The sequence below is a fragment of the Candida jiufengensis genome (genome assembly GCF_024610255.1).
Source record: "Candida jiufengensis strain CBS 10846 chromosome Unknown scaffold4, whole genome shotgun sequence".
Lineage (NCBI taxonomy): Eukaryota > Fungi > Ascomycota > Pichiomycetes > Serinales > Debaryomycetaceae > Lodderomyces > Lodderomyces jiufengensis.
Window position 1 is genome coordinate 936,352 of NW_026261559.1, and position 16,936 is coordinate 953,287.

Here is a 16,936-nt window from a genome sequence, read left to right on the forward strand (position 1 = left end):
TTATTAAAATTTCCACTTAATTATGAAATATTTCAGTCCCTTGATTATTTTTTTTCTTCTACATTATAATATGATTTAAACCTTTTTCCTGTCTTGGAGTTTTGATAGAAAACTTAATTTTTTATTTCAAATATTTTGCATTATCTTACATTTGTTAAAAGTGATTCTTCTGGATATTTTTTGCTCGGGAAATAACAGAACCGGGATTGGATATGGAACTTGAATAAGCGATTAATTTTACTAAAATTTCGAAAGATTTAATTTTAACAAATATATTTAGTTTTTTTTATTAATTTACGATAGTAAAAAAGAACTAATCTTTTTATTGTATTGTTTATGAAATCGTATTAATAGATAAGATATATTTTAATATGATCCTTATTATTTGATCCTTAAAATATTATACTTATTATATATAATAGACCAAATATGATAGATAAGAAATTAAACAATAAAAGTAAAAGTAAAATTATACGTATATTTAATAAATTATACTAAACTTCGTATTTTTAATCCTCTTTTAAAACAATAGATATCTAGAAGAGAAAGATCCCCTAAATAAATTAATTTAATATGTTTCAAATTTTTACACATTACAATAATACATGCCAAATAAAGTGAATTAATTATCAAGTTTGTAAGGTCACTCCTTTAATTCTAGTTATATTTGATTTATTTTCTGATCATATGATCAATTAAAAGTTATCTGATTAAAGTTTATGTGATAATACATTTTTTTTTGCAACCAAAATTTTGTGATAGAAAATAAATTTAATTTACAACCAAATGTTTTTCAATACTTTATATGTTTATCAAATGTCCATTTAGCTTGCTAAATATAAAAAAATAAACTAAATTTAAGAAGAAGAAAAGTTAATTATGTGAATTACTCAATTAATTTTTATGGCTTTCTATAACCAAACCCAATATTTTTATATGTTTTGTTTCAACAAATTCAAGCGTATTTTTTTTTGCAACCTAATTTCATATTCTATAATGGAAAATTAATTTACTACCATTTATACTAATTTGTTGATAATGTATGAATTGATTGTAAGGTATTCAATTACCAGACTTAAGTCTGTTTCGTAGTCTTTGAACAGTAGTCAATTTGAGGGTTTTTTCACAATAAATCAGTCACAGATGTATGCATTGAGTTGCATATAGTTCAAATTTAGAAGAAAAAGTTAACTTTGGTTGTAAATTTCATTGAACAAGAATATATAAGAAGCACAGTGTAGTCAAGGAATTATTTAAAATGAAAGTAAGTGGATCAATTGGGATTTTATTTTGCATCATAAATTTATTCATATTCGCCACTAGTTTAGATGTAAAACATAGTTATAGACATAAACCTACAAAATCAGATCAATACATATATATAATTGATTTTATAAAAGATAAAAATCATAAAATTAATTCAATAGATTTATCAAAAGTTAATGATGATTTAATTGAAGATCATTTAGGAATTATAGGATTTATAGATCAAGGACAATTTTATAATCCTCAAGAATTATTGAATTTAAGAAATAAATATTTTGATCAAATTGGAAATGAATTAAAAGAAAAATTTACGAGTCTTGAAACATTAGAATTTATAACTGATTTAGCTCAAATTTTTGCACCTTATGTTTTTTTCAATAAATAAGATTTTAGGTAAAAGTAATGTTAAAGCTTATAGAAAATTAAAAAATTCTTATTATAAATATAATGAGAAATATGCACCTAAATTAGCTGATCATTTTAACAAATTGAATGTTAATGATTATGGATCTAAATTTATTGATTCTTTTAAAAATTTAGATTATGGTGGATATGGTTCAAAATTTGTAGACACCATCAAAAAATCTGGTATTGATGAAAAATTAGATACTAATTTCCATGATTATAAACAAAAATTTGTAGATACTTATGATAAATTAGGTACAAATGTAAATGAATATAAATCAAATTTAATGGCTTACCTCAATTTATCATTATCAAGGATTATTTAAACTTGAAATTGATGATATTACTTGGTACATCTATCTTATAACTTTAAATGATTAAGGACAATATATATCACCTACTAAAATGATGACAAAATATAAATTAGAAATTACACAAGAGATTAAATCAAATGAATTTCGTGATTTGGAATTTTTTGTAAATAATTGTTCTAAAGTTATACAATTCAATGATGATAATGGAGGTTTAGAAGCAATAATCAAGATTCAAAAAGCTGACTATCCACACATTGAATGGGATATGATTTGATAACTAAATAGTTTTGAGTAGAGTCTAATATAAGTATACAGAAAACAAGTATTGGGGAAAATTAACATGTATTAATTAAGGGGGTACTAAAACAACTATATAATATTATAACTGACTAATTTCAAAATATTGTATTAATTTGCTTCTGTTTCTACTACTATTTCTTCAATATCTTCATCACCTATTTCATCTTCTTCCAAATCATCTAATTTTGGTTTTGTTATTGACTCTGATTCTTGGTTATCGGGTACTGGTTTTGATTCTTCTACTGATTCTTCTATTTCTTCTACTACTTCTTCTTCTTTTTCTGGCTCTTCTTCCACTGGGTCTTCTTCCACGGAGTCTTCTTCCACGGAGTTTTCTTCCACTGATTTATTTTCTACTGCTTCTTTTACTGGTTTCTCCTCAGCTACTGATTTTTCTTCTGCAGTAGGCGCTTCTTCCACCACTTCTTTTACTTGTTTCTCTTTTTCTTCAAGTTCTTTTTTAACTTTTTCCAAATTGTAAACTAATTCTTCTCTCATTTGGAAAGCAACATTAGCCTTAGCTCTAACCAATCTTAAATAATCAGCATTATCTCTAATCAAAAAATTTAAATGGAATTCAATATTATTCAAATAATCATTCCAATCTCTTAACCCAATGACTAAATCTCTTATACCTTCTTGTTTATTATTTGATTTGTAAGTATTTGCATTATTTAATAAATCATCACGAAATTGGAAAAATTTTTCCTTTATTGTATGGAATTTTTTCCATATTTTCCATGTAGTTGATTCATCTACTGATTCACTTGATGCTATGAGATTAGTTAATGATGATGAAAATTCGTTAATTGATGAATCTGCAAATGATTCTAAAATGTCTATTGTTGATTGTATGGAGTTGAAATAATTTATTAATACTTGTTCATGTTCATTTCCTAATAAATCTTGAATTTTTGTCGAGTAGTTTGATGCAGTATCATAGCTTTCTGCTATATCATCTCTTATTTCTTGTCTTGTTATTGTTTCTATACTTGTATCATTTGAAATTTTAATTTTTTCGAAATCTTTATTAATTTTAGAAATTTTTTGATTTAAATTTTTATATTGTAAATGATTTTCCTTTTGTAAAGTTTGTAAAAACTCACTAATTTTAGGTTTCAATTCCTCGATTGTATTGTTTACAATTGGTTCAATTTCTTGTTTTAAATTAAATTTAGCTAACTCTATAGTCTTGTCTATTTTTTTTTCCCAATGTAAAATTTCATCATTTATTGCTGATAATTCAGGATTTACATTATTTGTAGCAATAGCTCCATTTTCATAAACTGAAATAGTTTGAGTAATAACAATAGTTTCTTCTTCTTGTGAATCACTTTGATCTTCATCAGTAATATCTTCCCAATCTTCTTCTTTATCTTGATAATTTTTACCCAATACTTCTTTTACAACATTAATTAAATTAGATTTAAATTCTCTTGGATGAAATTCATCAAATTTTATCAAATTTTTGAATTCCTTTTGTAAAAATAAACTACGTTGTTGTAAATTTGTTGCATGTGATGAATTTAATAATTGTAAAACTATTGGATTTGATGAGATTAATAATTGAATTTTGGAAAATTGTTGATTAATCGGTATTAAAAAATATGATGATATCAAATTATGAATTAAATTTAAGTAAACATGAAGTTTGTAAGTTAATTGATTTATGAACTTGGTGATATGTGGCTCAACATGTAACTGAAACCAATTTATTCCATCTTGTAAATAATCTAAAAATTTTTCATACCCAGCTTGAAATCCATATTTTGCGTCAAATTCACTTAATTTTGTATATTTATCACAAATCTTAAAATCATCATCAAGTTTAATTAATGTTGGTTTTAAATGTGATTCAACTATTGGTTCAACATAAGGTTTAATATATGAATTTGAGACTTGACAAAAATGACAATTTATCGGTGATAATTTATTCAATTTTGGTGAACTAATTGATCCTATTGGATAACATATAAAAGTAAACACATATGAAAAATAAGCAAACACTAGAAGAATTAACCATGATGATGACTTCCAAGTAGTAAACATCTCTGTAAATTAACTAGCTTTTGGTGATTTGATGATTACACTAGCAAATGTATGTGATGGTGAAAATGATGCTTGAATAGCTAATGATTATTGAATAGTGAAGATATTGAAATGAGATGGAATTTTTATATAAGATTCAAGTTTAATGATTTGTTTACTATTTTAAAATTAAGTTTTTTTTATTTTTTATTTTTTTTACGTGATTCATATAAAACACAAATTAAGTAACACGTGCGGCTGACATTATTTCAGTTGTAATTTACTGTAAACGTATTTAATCTGAAACATCACCAATTAATGAATGGGTATTGTTGTATCTCAATAAGCCGGCGCCTTTAGATAAAAAGTGTGGGGTTTAGTTGTTTACATGAACTACGAAAAATTGACTCTAGATTAAAGTATCTAATTACATGCTGTCTATACAACGTCCAAGAACTCTTTATATAAATTATTTCTTAAATGCGAAAGGAGATTGATCAGTAAAAATATCAACTGTCAGTATTGGTTTGAGAAATGCAAATTGTTTCCATTTGATGCTTAGCACAATCCAACCTAAAATTATTATAATCGAAGTTAAGTAACAACTCCAAAATGAGTCCCATGTGAAATCCCAAATGTTTATTATTCCATTGCTTATGATTATAATTATTATACTTACAATTGATATATGTGACATTTTGATCATATCAAGTTTTGTTGATTTAAATGCCAAATTTTCATATTGTAGTTTGTTATACTTCAAAACTTCCCTAAATCTGATGTAACTTATCAGAATAAATAACCACATCAACAATCCAGAAGTAGCTGACAAGTTAATCAACACTTTGAAAATTAAATCGAATGATTTGTGAGAAGATAATAATGAAGGAATTAAACCCAAAATTGAAGTTAACAATACTGCATAATATGGTATTCCATATTTATTAGTTTTACCAAACGTTTCCCAAAACATATTTTTTTCAACCATTGATATTAAACATCTTGATCCGAAATAAATATTTGAATTTGCAGCTGAAATTATTGACATTAAAATTATGAAATTAAAAATCGATAGTATTACTGAACTCATATTCAATCCACAATTAATCAAACCAATTAAAAATGGAGATGCAAAGATATTTCGACTGTCACCTGTTAACTTTGAATCGTCACTCGGAACCATTATCGTCAATAAAAATAACGTCAAAATGTAGAATATGACTAATCTTGATATAACATATTTTACTGTTGTAGGTAATGTTTTGTGTATATTTTGTATCTCTCCTGAACATAATGCAATTGATTCAATTGATTGGAAGGTAAAACAAGAAGCAACTAATGATGATAAAATATTTAATATCTTATTCTCAGTTGGATTTTTAACAACTTGTATTGTATCCATACCCCAAATTAAATTTCGATTCCAATTTTTAAAACCAACTTTGTTAGTCAAAATTAACCAAATACTCAAGAAGATCCAACTAATGATAAAACAAACCTTAAATAAAGTAATAAAGAACTCAATCTCTCCATAATAATTGACAGGAAATAAATTGAATACAGTTAAACAAACCCAAAATATTAAAATTACAACTAGCTGGTTACTGAATAACCCAGATAAATTCCAAAACTTTAAAATCTCAAATATCAAATTCAACTCCAAACTTAAAGTAATTGACCAACTTATCCAATAAATTAAGTTATTCAAAAACCCAATAATGTCAGATATATACAAGTATTGAAATTGACACAATGATCCATTTAGAGGCAGAAAACATGACATTTCACCCACACTCTGAATTATGATATAACTTAAAAAACTTAAATAAATAAATGAAATTAAACTTATTATTGGTCCATGAATTAATGTTAAGTTTATTCCAAAAAAAAACCCAGTACCTATTATTCCACCAATTGATAGCATTGTTATATGTCTTTGATTGAGTAGTCTTTTTGTAGCTGCATGTTTGTGTTGAGGTTCATGAATTTGTGGTAATGATGAAGTGTTGTTAGCTGTTTGAAATTCAATATCTTGATCTTGAATGCCCTGTTCCGTCGACGATTGCAGTATTTGACTGCCGTAACAGCTCTCACTAGCACCATCTAGCAATAATGATGACGTTTCTTTAAAGTTCATATCATTGTAGTCAGCTTTGAGTGCATGAAACTAGATATATGTCCTAGTTTTGGAACTTGGTTGTCAAAAAAATACTCCTCGGATTTAACTCGTAATTTTCAATAAATATTGTATGCACGTCAATATGTTTAATCAATATAATTTGAAACTTTCTTATCTATACTGAATATAGAGCAAATCTAAAGAGAAACTACAACAGTTGATATAATATAAAAATTGTATATTAATTTGATCGAAATCAAACTTAGTAAACTAAACTACATACCACTAAAAGAATATTTAAAACAAAATTGAACCAAATAACCACTTTGTATTATATAAATTGGGAATTATATATTAAACATGAATAAATTCTGAATAATTGTATACGTTTTGTTATATTTCAAGAATAATCAATTGATGTTTAATCTTGTTTTAATTTTCCATAAACGAATTGTTCAGCTTGTAAATAATAATGATTTAATTCATCATAAATTCTAGTTTCTGCAACATCAGTAAATTCATATAATTGATGTAACAAAGGATAAACATGCTGTTTTAAATGAGATTTAGTAGCTTCAACTTTTGCACATAATTCCCATTGTTTTACAATTGGTTGTGATCTAATATTATTATCTAAAAATTGATTTAATTGAATATAATAAGGATCAACTTTATCTAATCCACCATGTAATAATTCACATAATGTTGAATGTTGAGTACTTAATGGATGTAATACTTTATTTTCAACTTTTTCTAATGGAGATAATGTTGGACATTTATAATTATATAAATAAGTTGTATAAAATACAATGAATGAAAATAAGAAAGTTTTTAAATTTAAAAAAACCATTGTGTTGAGGAAATTGTGGGTATTATAATGAGTAGATTAATTGTATTAAATTGAGATAATCGACTTGATTAATTCTTTTCAACTTTATAATTTAATTGATAAAAAAGAAAAGTAGAAATAAATGGAAAATAAATTTTAAAAAAAGGATTTGTTCAATAATATGTAAATAATAAATAAATAAATAAATAAAAAATAATGATAAATTTTTTTTTCCACTGTCTTTCTCTCTCTCTTTTCTAAGATGAAATTTCACACAATTATATAATTATTTATTATTTAATATTTAGTTAAGTAAATAGTCCGAAACTTTAATATTCATTTAGTGAGTGGGTAGAGCTACATTGTCGAAGAAATTCAATTTTTAAAAGAAGATATCTAGATATAGATTGAACCATCTCTTATTTAATTTATGAATGACCTTAGACTTTGGAATGGTTTAATCTTTAGTATCACATGACTTCTGTGCTACTACCAATTGCTTTTGACTTTATTTTGTATCGTTTTTGGTTTATATACAGTATTTACATAATTCAAAAACGGTTGCAAAATCAAAATTAAATTGCCAATGTTTTGAATTTATCTTAATTTGGAATTAATTGAGGTCTTCATGGTAGATTTTTTGATTTTACTATCCTAACTTTAGTTTTAATTAGTTTGAGTAACTTTTTACTCAATATCAGTCTAAAGCATTGAAATACACAAGGTCATCATACCAAGTTTTCTAAATTCAATCTATTAAAACATATTTCACAATAATTCACAATATACAATTAAATTTGAGGGTTCTAAATTTACAATGTCATTATTACAAAAACCTGCTCCATTGAATTCACCAATTGCACCAAGATCTCAAAAGTCAATAAATAACCTAAATCAATATTGCAATGATATAGACTTCAAAAGTATACTAAAACCAACCTCACCTAGCAAAACTAATATCACAAGTCCTCTCAGAAGTGTCAAAATTAATATAGATTCAAATTCGTCAATTCCGAGACCTCCCAATATTAGGAACCCAAAATTGTCTTCATCTGCTACATTTAATATAAAATCAGACTCACCTAAATCATCCAATACATTATCATTAGAAGATCAAAAGGTTAAACTAAAAGATACCTATATACAAAAACTAAAATATATTCAAAAATTAGAACAAGAATTAAGTTTATCCAAATTTGAATTAAAAGAAATAGAATGCAACATAGAAGAAATTAATAGAAAGCAGTTACTAAATTCAACATCATCATCCATCCCGAATGATTTTTATAATCAAGCTTACATACAAACTGAAAAGGATTTAACAGATTTAAAAATAAGCAATAGCTCAAAACCCATTAATCAAGATAGTCCATTAAAGACTAAGACTTCATTCTTTATAAATTCTGCAATTGGTGAGATACAACAAATACAGAAAAAGGCATCAGTCATATTTAACAACAATCAAAGTCACGACAAGGAAAATAATAGAGATAAAGAAAACATCAATTTATCAAATTTGTTGAAAAACTCAAATCAAAAAATAGATACATTGAGCAGACAAACAAGTCAATTTTTCAATGATATTTTCAAAGACAATTCAGACAATAAAGAAGTACAACATATAAATGAGTTCGATATAAATCATTTACAAAATAATGTTCAAGTAATTTACGAGAACGTAGACATTGACGAATACGATTCATCCTTTGATGAAGAAGAACCAATCGATTTTAAATAAGTAAATAAACTTTTTAATTTCTAAATACTGTACTTTACTCTATAAATTATTGTATCATTAATTATTGTTTACATGAAATGCATAATTATTTAGTCTAATCATCTTCATTTAACCAACCTCTAGCTCTTTCAATAGCTCTTTCCCATCTTTTCCAATTTTTTCTTCTTGTATCATCTGGTAATTCAGCTACAAAAGTATTTGAATCATCATCATTCTTACCAGTGATTTTATCAACAACATCATTTAAATCTTTCCAAATTCTTTCATTTTCATCTTTAAATGATAATCCAGCTGCAATAGCTGCTCCTAATGCTGTACATTCTGATATTTGTGCTCTCTTTACAGTCACACATGGTCCTAATATATCAGCTTGAATTTGTAATACTTCATCTGCTTTGGACATACCTCCATCTGTTGCTAAATGTGATAATGGTTTTTTTTCATGTTGTGTAGTTAATGCTTCTTCTAAGAAATCTTCAGATCCTCCTGCATCACTTGCCATTGCTTTTAAGATAGCTCTTACTTGGAAACAAACACCCTCCAATGCTGCTCTTGCTATATGTGACGCTGAAGTATATTGTGTCATACCAAATATAGTACCTCTTGCTCCTCCATCCCAATATGGTGCATATAATCCCGAGAAAGCCGGTATGAAAACAACACCACCTGAATTTTCAACTTGTGATGCTAAAGGTCCTATATCTTTTGCATTTGAAATCATTCTCAAATTATCTCTTAACCATTGTATAATTGATCCTGCTACCGCGATAGACCCTTCTAATGCATAATAAGGTTTACCTGCTTCACCTTCCAATGAAGGAAACCAATAACCAAAAGTAGTTAATGCTCCATGTTTACTTATTAATTTTCTCGTTCCTGTATTATACAAAAGGAAACAACCAGTACCATAAGTACATTTTGCGGACCCTGGATTAAAAGCTAATTGACCAACTAATGAAGCACTTTGATCACCTAAACATCCACAAATAGGTACACCAGTTATTGTTTTCAATATATCATAAGCTTCTTGAGTTATTTTGTTGTGGAACCCTAAATTTGATAAATTTGGAGCAGCAAATGAACCATAAAATTCTGATGATGATACAATTTTAGGTAATTTTATTTTTGTAGGATCAATACCCCAAAAATCCAATAAATCATCATCATAATCTTGAGTTTCTAAATCCATAAAATAAGTTCTTGAAGCGTTTGTTATATCTGATACGAAATTTTTTTCTTTTGTTAAATGATAAATTAACCAAGTATCGACGGTACCAAACATCAAATTCCCATCTCCTTTTTCATATTCCTCTCTTATTACATCATCATTATCCAATAACCATCTCAATTTTGCAGCTGAAAAATATGTTGATAATGGTAACCCTGTTTTCTCTTTTAATTCAGCTTTTCTATCTTCATCAATCATTTTTTCCAAATGTTGAACAATTTCTGAAGTTCTTGTATCTGTCCAAGTTATACCTCCACTTAAAGGTTTTCCAGTTTTTCTTGACCACACGATAGTGGTTTCTCTCATATTTGCTATCCCTATACATTTTACTTTATATTTAACTTTCAAATTTGGATTTTGATTTATTTTTCTTAATGTTATTAAACATGCAACTAAACATTGTACTGCATTTGCCAAGATATGTACAGGCATACATTCTACCCAACCAGGTTGTGGAAATCTTAAAGTGGGTCCTACTGATGATTTATTATTTTCAATTTCAACATTATCTTCAATCGAAATTGCAATACCTTCAGCTGAAAATATAGGTTCATTATGTCTTAATAATGAAGATCTTCTTCTAAATTGATCAGTATTTTGGGAATTTTCTGGTGCTTCTGATGCTGTTGTAGAATATTCTATTTGATGTTTTGCAATTTCTTGTCCTTCGTCTGAAAATAATATAGCTCTTGCTGATGTTGTACCAATATCTATTGTAGCAATTAATGGTATTGATGGGAAATTACTATTACGACGTGGCATTATTTATGATGTGAAAATCAATCTCGAATTGATTTAAATAGAATTTTTTTAAAAGATTGGATATATAGTAATATAAAGACTAATAATATTAAAGTATAGTATAATTAATAGTAATTGGTTGTAAGATTGAAAAATTAATTTAATGAAGTTTTAAAAATTTGTGTAAAAAAAATCAAAACAAATTTAATTAAAAAACGTCAAAAAATATTAAATAATAATTCTACCGAAAAATGTGATGACGTATGTCAAAGTTATAACATACAAATATTTAAGATTTTGTATCAATGAAGAATGTTGCAAAAGTCAGTAACAAGATCTAACCATCATGTACTATTAAGTTACATCAAGTCCGTTATTAGACATTAATTTAATAGCAATTAAAACGTCTTTTTAGACAGAGAGATTTGTTTGAACAATTATTCGGTTAAATTATATTAGAATTTATTAAATAGCAATGTATTTTGTGTAACAATGTAATAATTTTTCAGATCTTAATAATTTCAAAAATGTTTGCTACTATGTTTCAGAATTTACTTTATATTAGGGCTATGTAGATCGAGTAAATAGGAGACGTTTTTTCTCTAAGGATTTACTCATTGGTCTTTTAATGGTACCTTAAAATTACAAATCGCTAATTTGAATTAAACTTCAGGGCCATTTTTTTTCCTCAGTATTACTTTATGAAATAATAAATCTTATTTTTCTGGGGTAAAATGGTGGAGTTGAAAAGTATGGTCAAAAAAATATACAAACCATTAAGAAACTTACAATAAACTACATGACTAATTATTCTTATTAAATTTTTATTACTTTAATTCGTGACTAAACGTATTAGTTATTATGTAAAAGAAATCATTCGGATAAATTATCGTCATCTGGATTATCAGTTGAGTAAACTATATTGAAAGGATCATTTTCATCAATTAAGTTTATACCTCCATCAATTTCGTTTTCTAATTCTGCATAATCATCTAACCATGTACAATTAACATTTTCAACTTTATCTTTATTTAAATCCACCCATTCGCTCATTTTTGTTGGATCTTCCATATTAGTTTCACTTAAAATTTGAAAAATTATTGTGAAATATTCGATTAATGAATGCAAACCTTTTAAATAACCTTCATCAGCAGAGTTTGGATGATACGGAGGTATGCTTGATTTTTCTTTTTCTTCTTCTGATACAACAGATTGAGCAAAATCTATAATCTTAACTTTAACTTGATTTTCCACGTTCCCACTTTCATACATTAACAATATCAGCGATCCATACATTCTATAACCTGGTAAATGACTAAAAATTTCGAATAATGATTTCAATTTTATTATCAAATCGGGGATTTTATTTAATATTGAAAAAATTACTTTACCATCATACAAGAATTTTGCTAATATTTTACAAAATTGTAAACCAATTTTTATTCTCCTACCAAAATATTTATCTTTTATAATCCTTTGTTTATTGTATTTAAAAATTTGTAGGCCACAAACTCTTACACCTAATTTTCTTGATGTTGTTAACAAACATTTGCGTCGTTGAGATTTTTGCTTTTTTGGGTTAGCTTCAATACCGTATTGTCTAGTACCCATTTTTAAATCTAATACACATGGCCTCTTCATATTACTTGTTAAGTCTTCTAATAATATGAATCTTTCAAATCTTGTATGTTTGCGAAGTAAAACATCTGGTGATGATAATAAGGAACTTGATGCTATATTTGATTGTGATTGATGATGATGATGCTGGTGGTTGCTGTCTTCTGGATTGTTATTGCCCTGATTTTCATCTAGTGGAAGATTTGATGGTGTTGTTTTTAATGCTCTATCCTCATCCATTTCGAAAAATTCATCATGTATTCTCATTGGTTGAAAGACTTCTTGTAAAACTTGTACTTGTAATTCAGTATTAACTAATGTAGAGCCAGGATTTGGTCTTTGGATTGGAGAATTTGTTAAACTAGGAACAGGACTATGATTTTCTAAATTAGTGTATTTTGGTGATGGTAATGAACTTGAATATTGTTTCCACAAGGTATCAGGTATAATATGTTTATTATCGTCTAATACAACTTCTGGTGGCATATTTTCTGATTGTCTTCTAATGTTTTGTACATTTTTTTGATTAAGTTTTGTTTGTGATAATGATGACAACTGATCTTCTTCATTGACTTCCATATCTTGTTCTTCATTGAAATTTTTTTCTTCAACTTCATTTATTATACTTGAATACCTTACATTTAAAACACCAATATATCTGGGCATAAATTTTAAAAGTTCAGGGTGATGAATTTCTATAGTTTCATAAAAAATATTTTCTCTATTAACTAAAGCTTTACAAACAGCTTGCTTGGAGAAAGAAAAAATAGCAGTATGTCCACCAACTTTATTTTTAAAAGGCCGCAATTCTACAGCTAAAGGAAATTCTGAAGTTCCTTCACCTTCCTCTGATCTTGATTTTTCTACTTCATTCAATCCTGGTTGACTATCATCAGCAGTAAGTAAATTATCTTCTTCTTTTCTCTCTATAGTTTCCGTGCCTGGTATTATAATATTCTCCACTTCATGATTTTTTGGTTCTAAAAAATCTAAGACTGGTGTTGACGATCTTGAAAATCGTTTTATCTTCTCAAATTCAATTGTTTCTTTAGCATCATCCTTATTATGTAAATTTTTTATATCATTATCCTTGACTTCATTAATGTGATTATTAGTATATACAGATGAGATTTTAGTTATATCTCCATTAATTCCATGATCAAACTCCAAGTTTGCAGTGAGATGCTGAGGCCTTGGTAATAATGTTGGAGTAATTGGTTCCTCGAATTCTTTTGCAATAATAAGTTTCTCTAAATTATCTTGGTTGTTATGTATATGATGAATATTGTGATGTTCTAAAGTTGCTGGAGTATGAGGAATATATGTTGCCGAAGAAACTGGTTCTAGATCAATACCTTCTGTAATGATTTTTTCTTTTACAGGACTTATAATTGATAATTTATTTTGATCAGTTGCTTCATCTTCATCCTGTTGATCATCCTCAATCCCTCGAAATATTCTTAACGATCTTGCAGCTTTTCGACCACTTAGTTGATTGGAAGAGACTGGTAGATCTGAGCTAGTAGTTGATGAACGTTGAGTTGATGAGGTTGATGGAACTATGTTATTGTTATCAGTGGTATTCTTTATTTCATTATCATTATCGTTAGTTGATTTACTAACTTCGGTAATTGAAGGTGTAGAATTTTGTTCGAAGTTTTGCTCATGTGTGTTAAAATTATTGGATAGTTTATCTTGTTGATGTTTTGTGGTTGTAAAGTTATCATTAGTTTGATTATGCCGGCATTGTAAATTCATTTGTTGTTGTTGTAAAGTATAATCTTTTGTAGTAAAGTCTAAATTTGATTCTAGTTGATTATTATTAATAGTTAATGAAGGTGATGAAGGTCTACTCATATTATTAATATTTGATGTAGTTGTTGATGAGTTATTGACCTCCATAATTTTGACCTAGTCATATGTTATTAATTTAATTATGACTTGAAAGAAATGATTGTAAAAGTAAAAAAATTTAAACACAAAAATTTTTGATTATTAATGTTGGTAATGAATCTGTAATCGTTATATATTGTTGAAATATATTTATGAAATAGTTGGATATGATTGATTTAAAAATGATAAATAATAATATTTATTAAAAAAAAAAGGAAAGTAAATGATAATAAAAAAAGAAATGAGAATATTTTTTTTTTTCTTTCGGATATATTAAATCTCATTAATTTTAAGTTTTTGTATCATTTAAGTCAAAATATATAATTCTCTAAATAAAATATTCATAAAGTTACTTGTTTAATAATACGTAAATATAAAAGATTAAGATGAGACATTGATATGAGAAGTACGTAAGATATAGCACATGTTCAAATAAGATGATATTTCCAAAATTAGTAGATTCAAAAAAAATTGGCTGAATAATATTCTGTCGCTATAGTAGATATTTTATATATGATTTGACCAGTAGAATTCTAACACAAATACCGTTTAAATCAGACTCCCAATAGATTGTAGCATCAATTTCACAGTTTTATGTACCAGACTTATATTAAGCTGAGTAGCTTAGAGGTTTAACCATAATTGTTGCAACGAGTGAGAGTAAATAACGTTCTATGAGTTTTTCTATACACAACCCCTCAATTTTAGAACGTGCTTTAATTATACTAAAAATAAACAAGTTGCAAGTATTTATTTACTTTTAACTAAATATCTACTGTTTGTTTTCAGCCTTCAGTTCGCTAAACTGCAAGTTCAAACTGAAGTCCGAAACAATTTTTCAACACGAGTTTGCAGTTCATTCGTACAGGATAAAAGAAATAATTGCTCTATATTCTATATTTACCCATGTGGGTTTTTTAAAGAATATTTTTTAATGTAAGGTACAATCTTTTTTGTTTACATCTAAATTAAAACAATAATAGCTAAGTTTAATTTGTAAATATATTTAAAGCAAACAAAAGAAACAAAACACCACGATCATGAAACAATTTTGAAAAACGTGGAGTAAATTTGTTAAAATAGTAGCTAGTACTTAGAAAGGATGAATATACTAAATTTAGAACAACCTCTATTTTACAGAATATTTTAAAGTGTTCTTGAACAGACTCTATTTTATTTAAGAAACAAAATGAAATTAACAATAATTAACTTGTTGCCTAACATGGCCTAGAAATTTAAGTCGAATTCTTTTTTGTTTTGGTTCTGGCCCCCTAAATTTACTTTAAAACAAATTTTTGTTGATTAAGTTAACACAAGCGAATAATCTCATCAAACAATTTCTATTCTCTCATTTGTAAGATATATAATCTCATCAACACTGAAAAGTATTAACACTTTCTTCCAATATTTCTAGTAATTATGCTAAACTCTTTGCTGTCAACTTTTGCTGGAAATCAGTTAATAAATCCTCGTCTACAATGCATGACTTCACTTTATATATAATATGGCTATAAACTTACTTAACTCCATCACTCTTAAAGGCTTGCAAAAGCTGATAAATATTTGAAAAATGCATTACATTAGCATTAAGCCAACTGTGTAGTTGTTAAAATCTTCAGTTTGCACGTTTCCCAATTTATCCTCAACGATACAACCATGAGCCAAGCAAGAGGTTACAATTTCATTTCCAAATATATAATTTTATATGGTTCAAAGTAAAGCTGGCAAAAATTTGGCTATATTAGTGAAAAGTTCTCAAACTTTTAAATTATTCAAAACATCAATTTGTAACACAAACCTAACAAATTTAGTTAAATACAAGATCTTTCTTTGTACACAAAAAAGAAGCAGAATCTAAGTTTTAGATTATGATTTTGACTAAAACCAGGGCCCCTATTAAACCTATAACAAAATTGTTTAGTAAAAAATGAATAAAGAAATTACCAAAATCTTTAAAATATGATTGATATATGAAAAAATAAAGAGTTCATCAGAAAGATATCGTTAATACTAAGAAAACTCTACGACTAATTATTATTTGTTGAAAACTATTGTAATTTTGATTTATACAAAGATTTCACTTTGAGATGTGTCTGATCATTTTCACGAATTCTCAAATATCGCAATTCTGCTTCCAAATATGACGTTAATTACAACAGATTCATGTTCAAAATGTTACAAGCACTAGACTGACGATCGATTCAAGTAATATTAAAATGAAAATTATTTTAATTATTAATCTTCCAATCTTTGTATTAAAAAATGTATTATTGAACCCCATAGAGATAATGCAACTTTTTTCAAGCTATCTAGAAATTCCGTTTTAGAGAATATAGAGATAATTCAAGATAGGTTTAATAACAAATTTGATTATGATATCAAAAAGTAAACTAGAGGTTATAATTAATTTCACGCAAATACCATAAGGAAATTCAGAAAGTTGTAGACTTATTTGTAG

At 26.6% G+C, this 16,936-nt stretch overlaps 7 protein-coding genes across 7 annotated transcripts; 2 read left to right on the top strand and 5 right to left on the bottom strand. All coding sequences in view use genetic code 12, as the record gives it.

The window, feature by feature from the left end:
* Positions 1 to 1,258: 1,258 nt before the first annotated feature.
* KGF54_002334 (uncharacterized protein) lies at positions 1,259 to 1,997 on the top strand (the record flags this gene model as incomplete). Its single annotated transcript, XM_051762803.1, has 2 exons — positions 1,259 to 1,633; positions 1,719 to 1,997. The coding sequence occupies 2 exons, from the start codon at positions 1,259 to 1,261 to the stop codon at positions 1,995 to 1,997; spliced, it is 654 nt and encodes a 217-aa protein (XP_051620846.1).
* A 396-nt stretch (positions 1,998 to 2,393) lies between these two features.
* Positions 2,394 to 4,334, bottom strand: KGF54_002335 (uncharacterized protein; the record flags this gene model as incomplete). Its single annotated transcript, XM_051762804.1, has 1 exon — positions 2,394 to 4,334. One exon carries the CDS (start codon positions 4,332 to 4,334, stop codon positions 2,394 to 2,396), a length of 1,941 nt encoding a protein of 646 aa, XP_051620847.1.
* Positions 4,335 to 4,782: 448 nt separating this feature from the next.
* Positions 4,783 to 6,450, bottom strand: LYP1 (Lyp1p; the record flags this gene model as incomplete). The annotated part of the gene is made up of 1 exon (XM_051762805.1): positions 4,783 to 6,450. One exon carries the CDS (start codon positions 6,448 to 6,450, stop codon positions 4,783 to 4,785), a length of 1,668 nt encoding a protein of 555 aa, XP_051620848.1.
* A 403-nt stretch (positions 6,451 to 6,853) lies between these two features.
* KGF54_002337 (uncharacterized protein) lies at positions 6,854 to 7,282 on the bottom strand (the record flags this gene model as incomplete). The annotated part of the gene is made up of 1 exon (XM_051762806.1): positions 6,854 to 7,282. The coding sequence occupies one exon, from the start codon at positions 7,280 to 7,282 to the stop codon at positions 6,854 to 6,856; it is 429 nt and encodes a 142-aa protein (XP_051620849.1).
* Positions 7,283 to 8,078: 796 nt separating this feature from the next.
* KGF54_002338 (uncharacterized protein) lies at positions 8,079 to 8,999 on the top strand (the record flags this gene model as incomplete). The annotated part of the gene is made up of 1 exon (XM_051762807.1): positions 8,079 to 8,999. The coding sequence occupies one exon, from the start codon at positions 8,079 to 8,081 to the stop codon at positions 8,997 to 8,999; it is 921 nt and encodes a 306-aa protein (XP_051620850.1).
* Positions 9,000 to 9,093: 94 nt separating this feature from the next.
* Positions 9,094 to 10,989, bottom strand: GUT1 (glycerol kinase; the record flags this gene model as incomplete). Its single annotated transcript, XM_051762808.1, has 1 exon — positions 9,094 to 10,989. The coding sequence occupies one exon, from the start codon at positions 10,987 to 10,989 to the stop codon at positions 9,094 to 9,096; it is 1,896 nt and encodes a 631-aa protein (XP_051620851.1).
* Positions 10,990 to 11,841: 852 nt separating this feature from the next.
* Positions 11,842 to 14,442, bottom strand: KCS1 (inositol polyphosphate kinase; the record flags this gene model as incomplete). Its single annotated transcript, XM_051762810.1, has 1 exon — positions 11,842 to 14,442. The coding sequence occupies one exon, from the start codon at positions 14,440 to 14,442 to the stop codon at positions 11,842 to 11,844; it is 2,601 nt and encodes an 866-aa protein (XP_051620852.1).
* Positions 14,443 to 16,936: the final 2,494 nt, after the last annotated feature.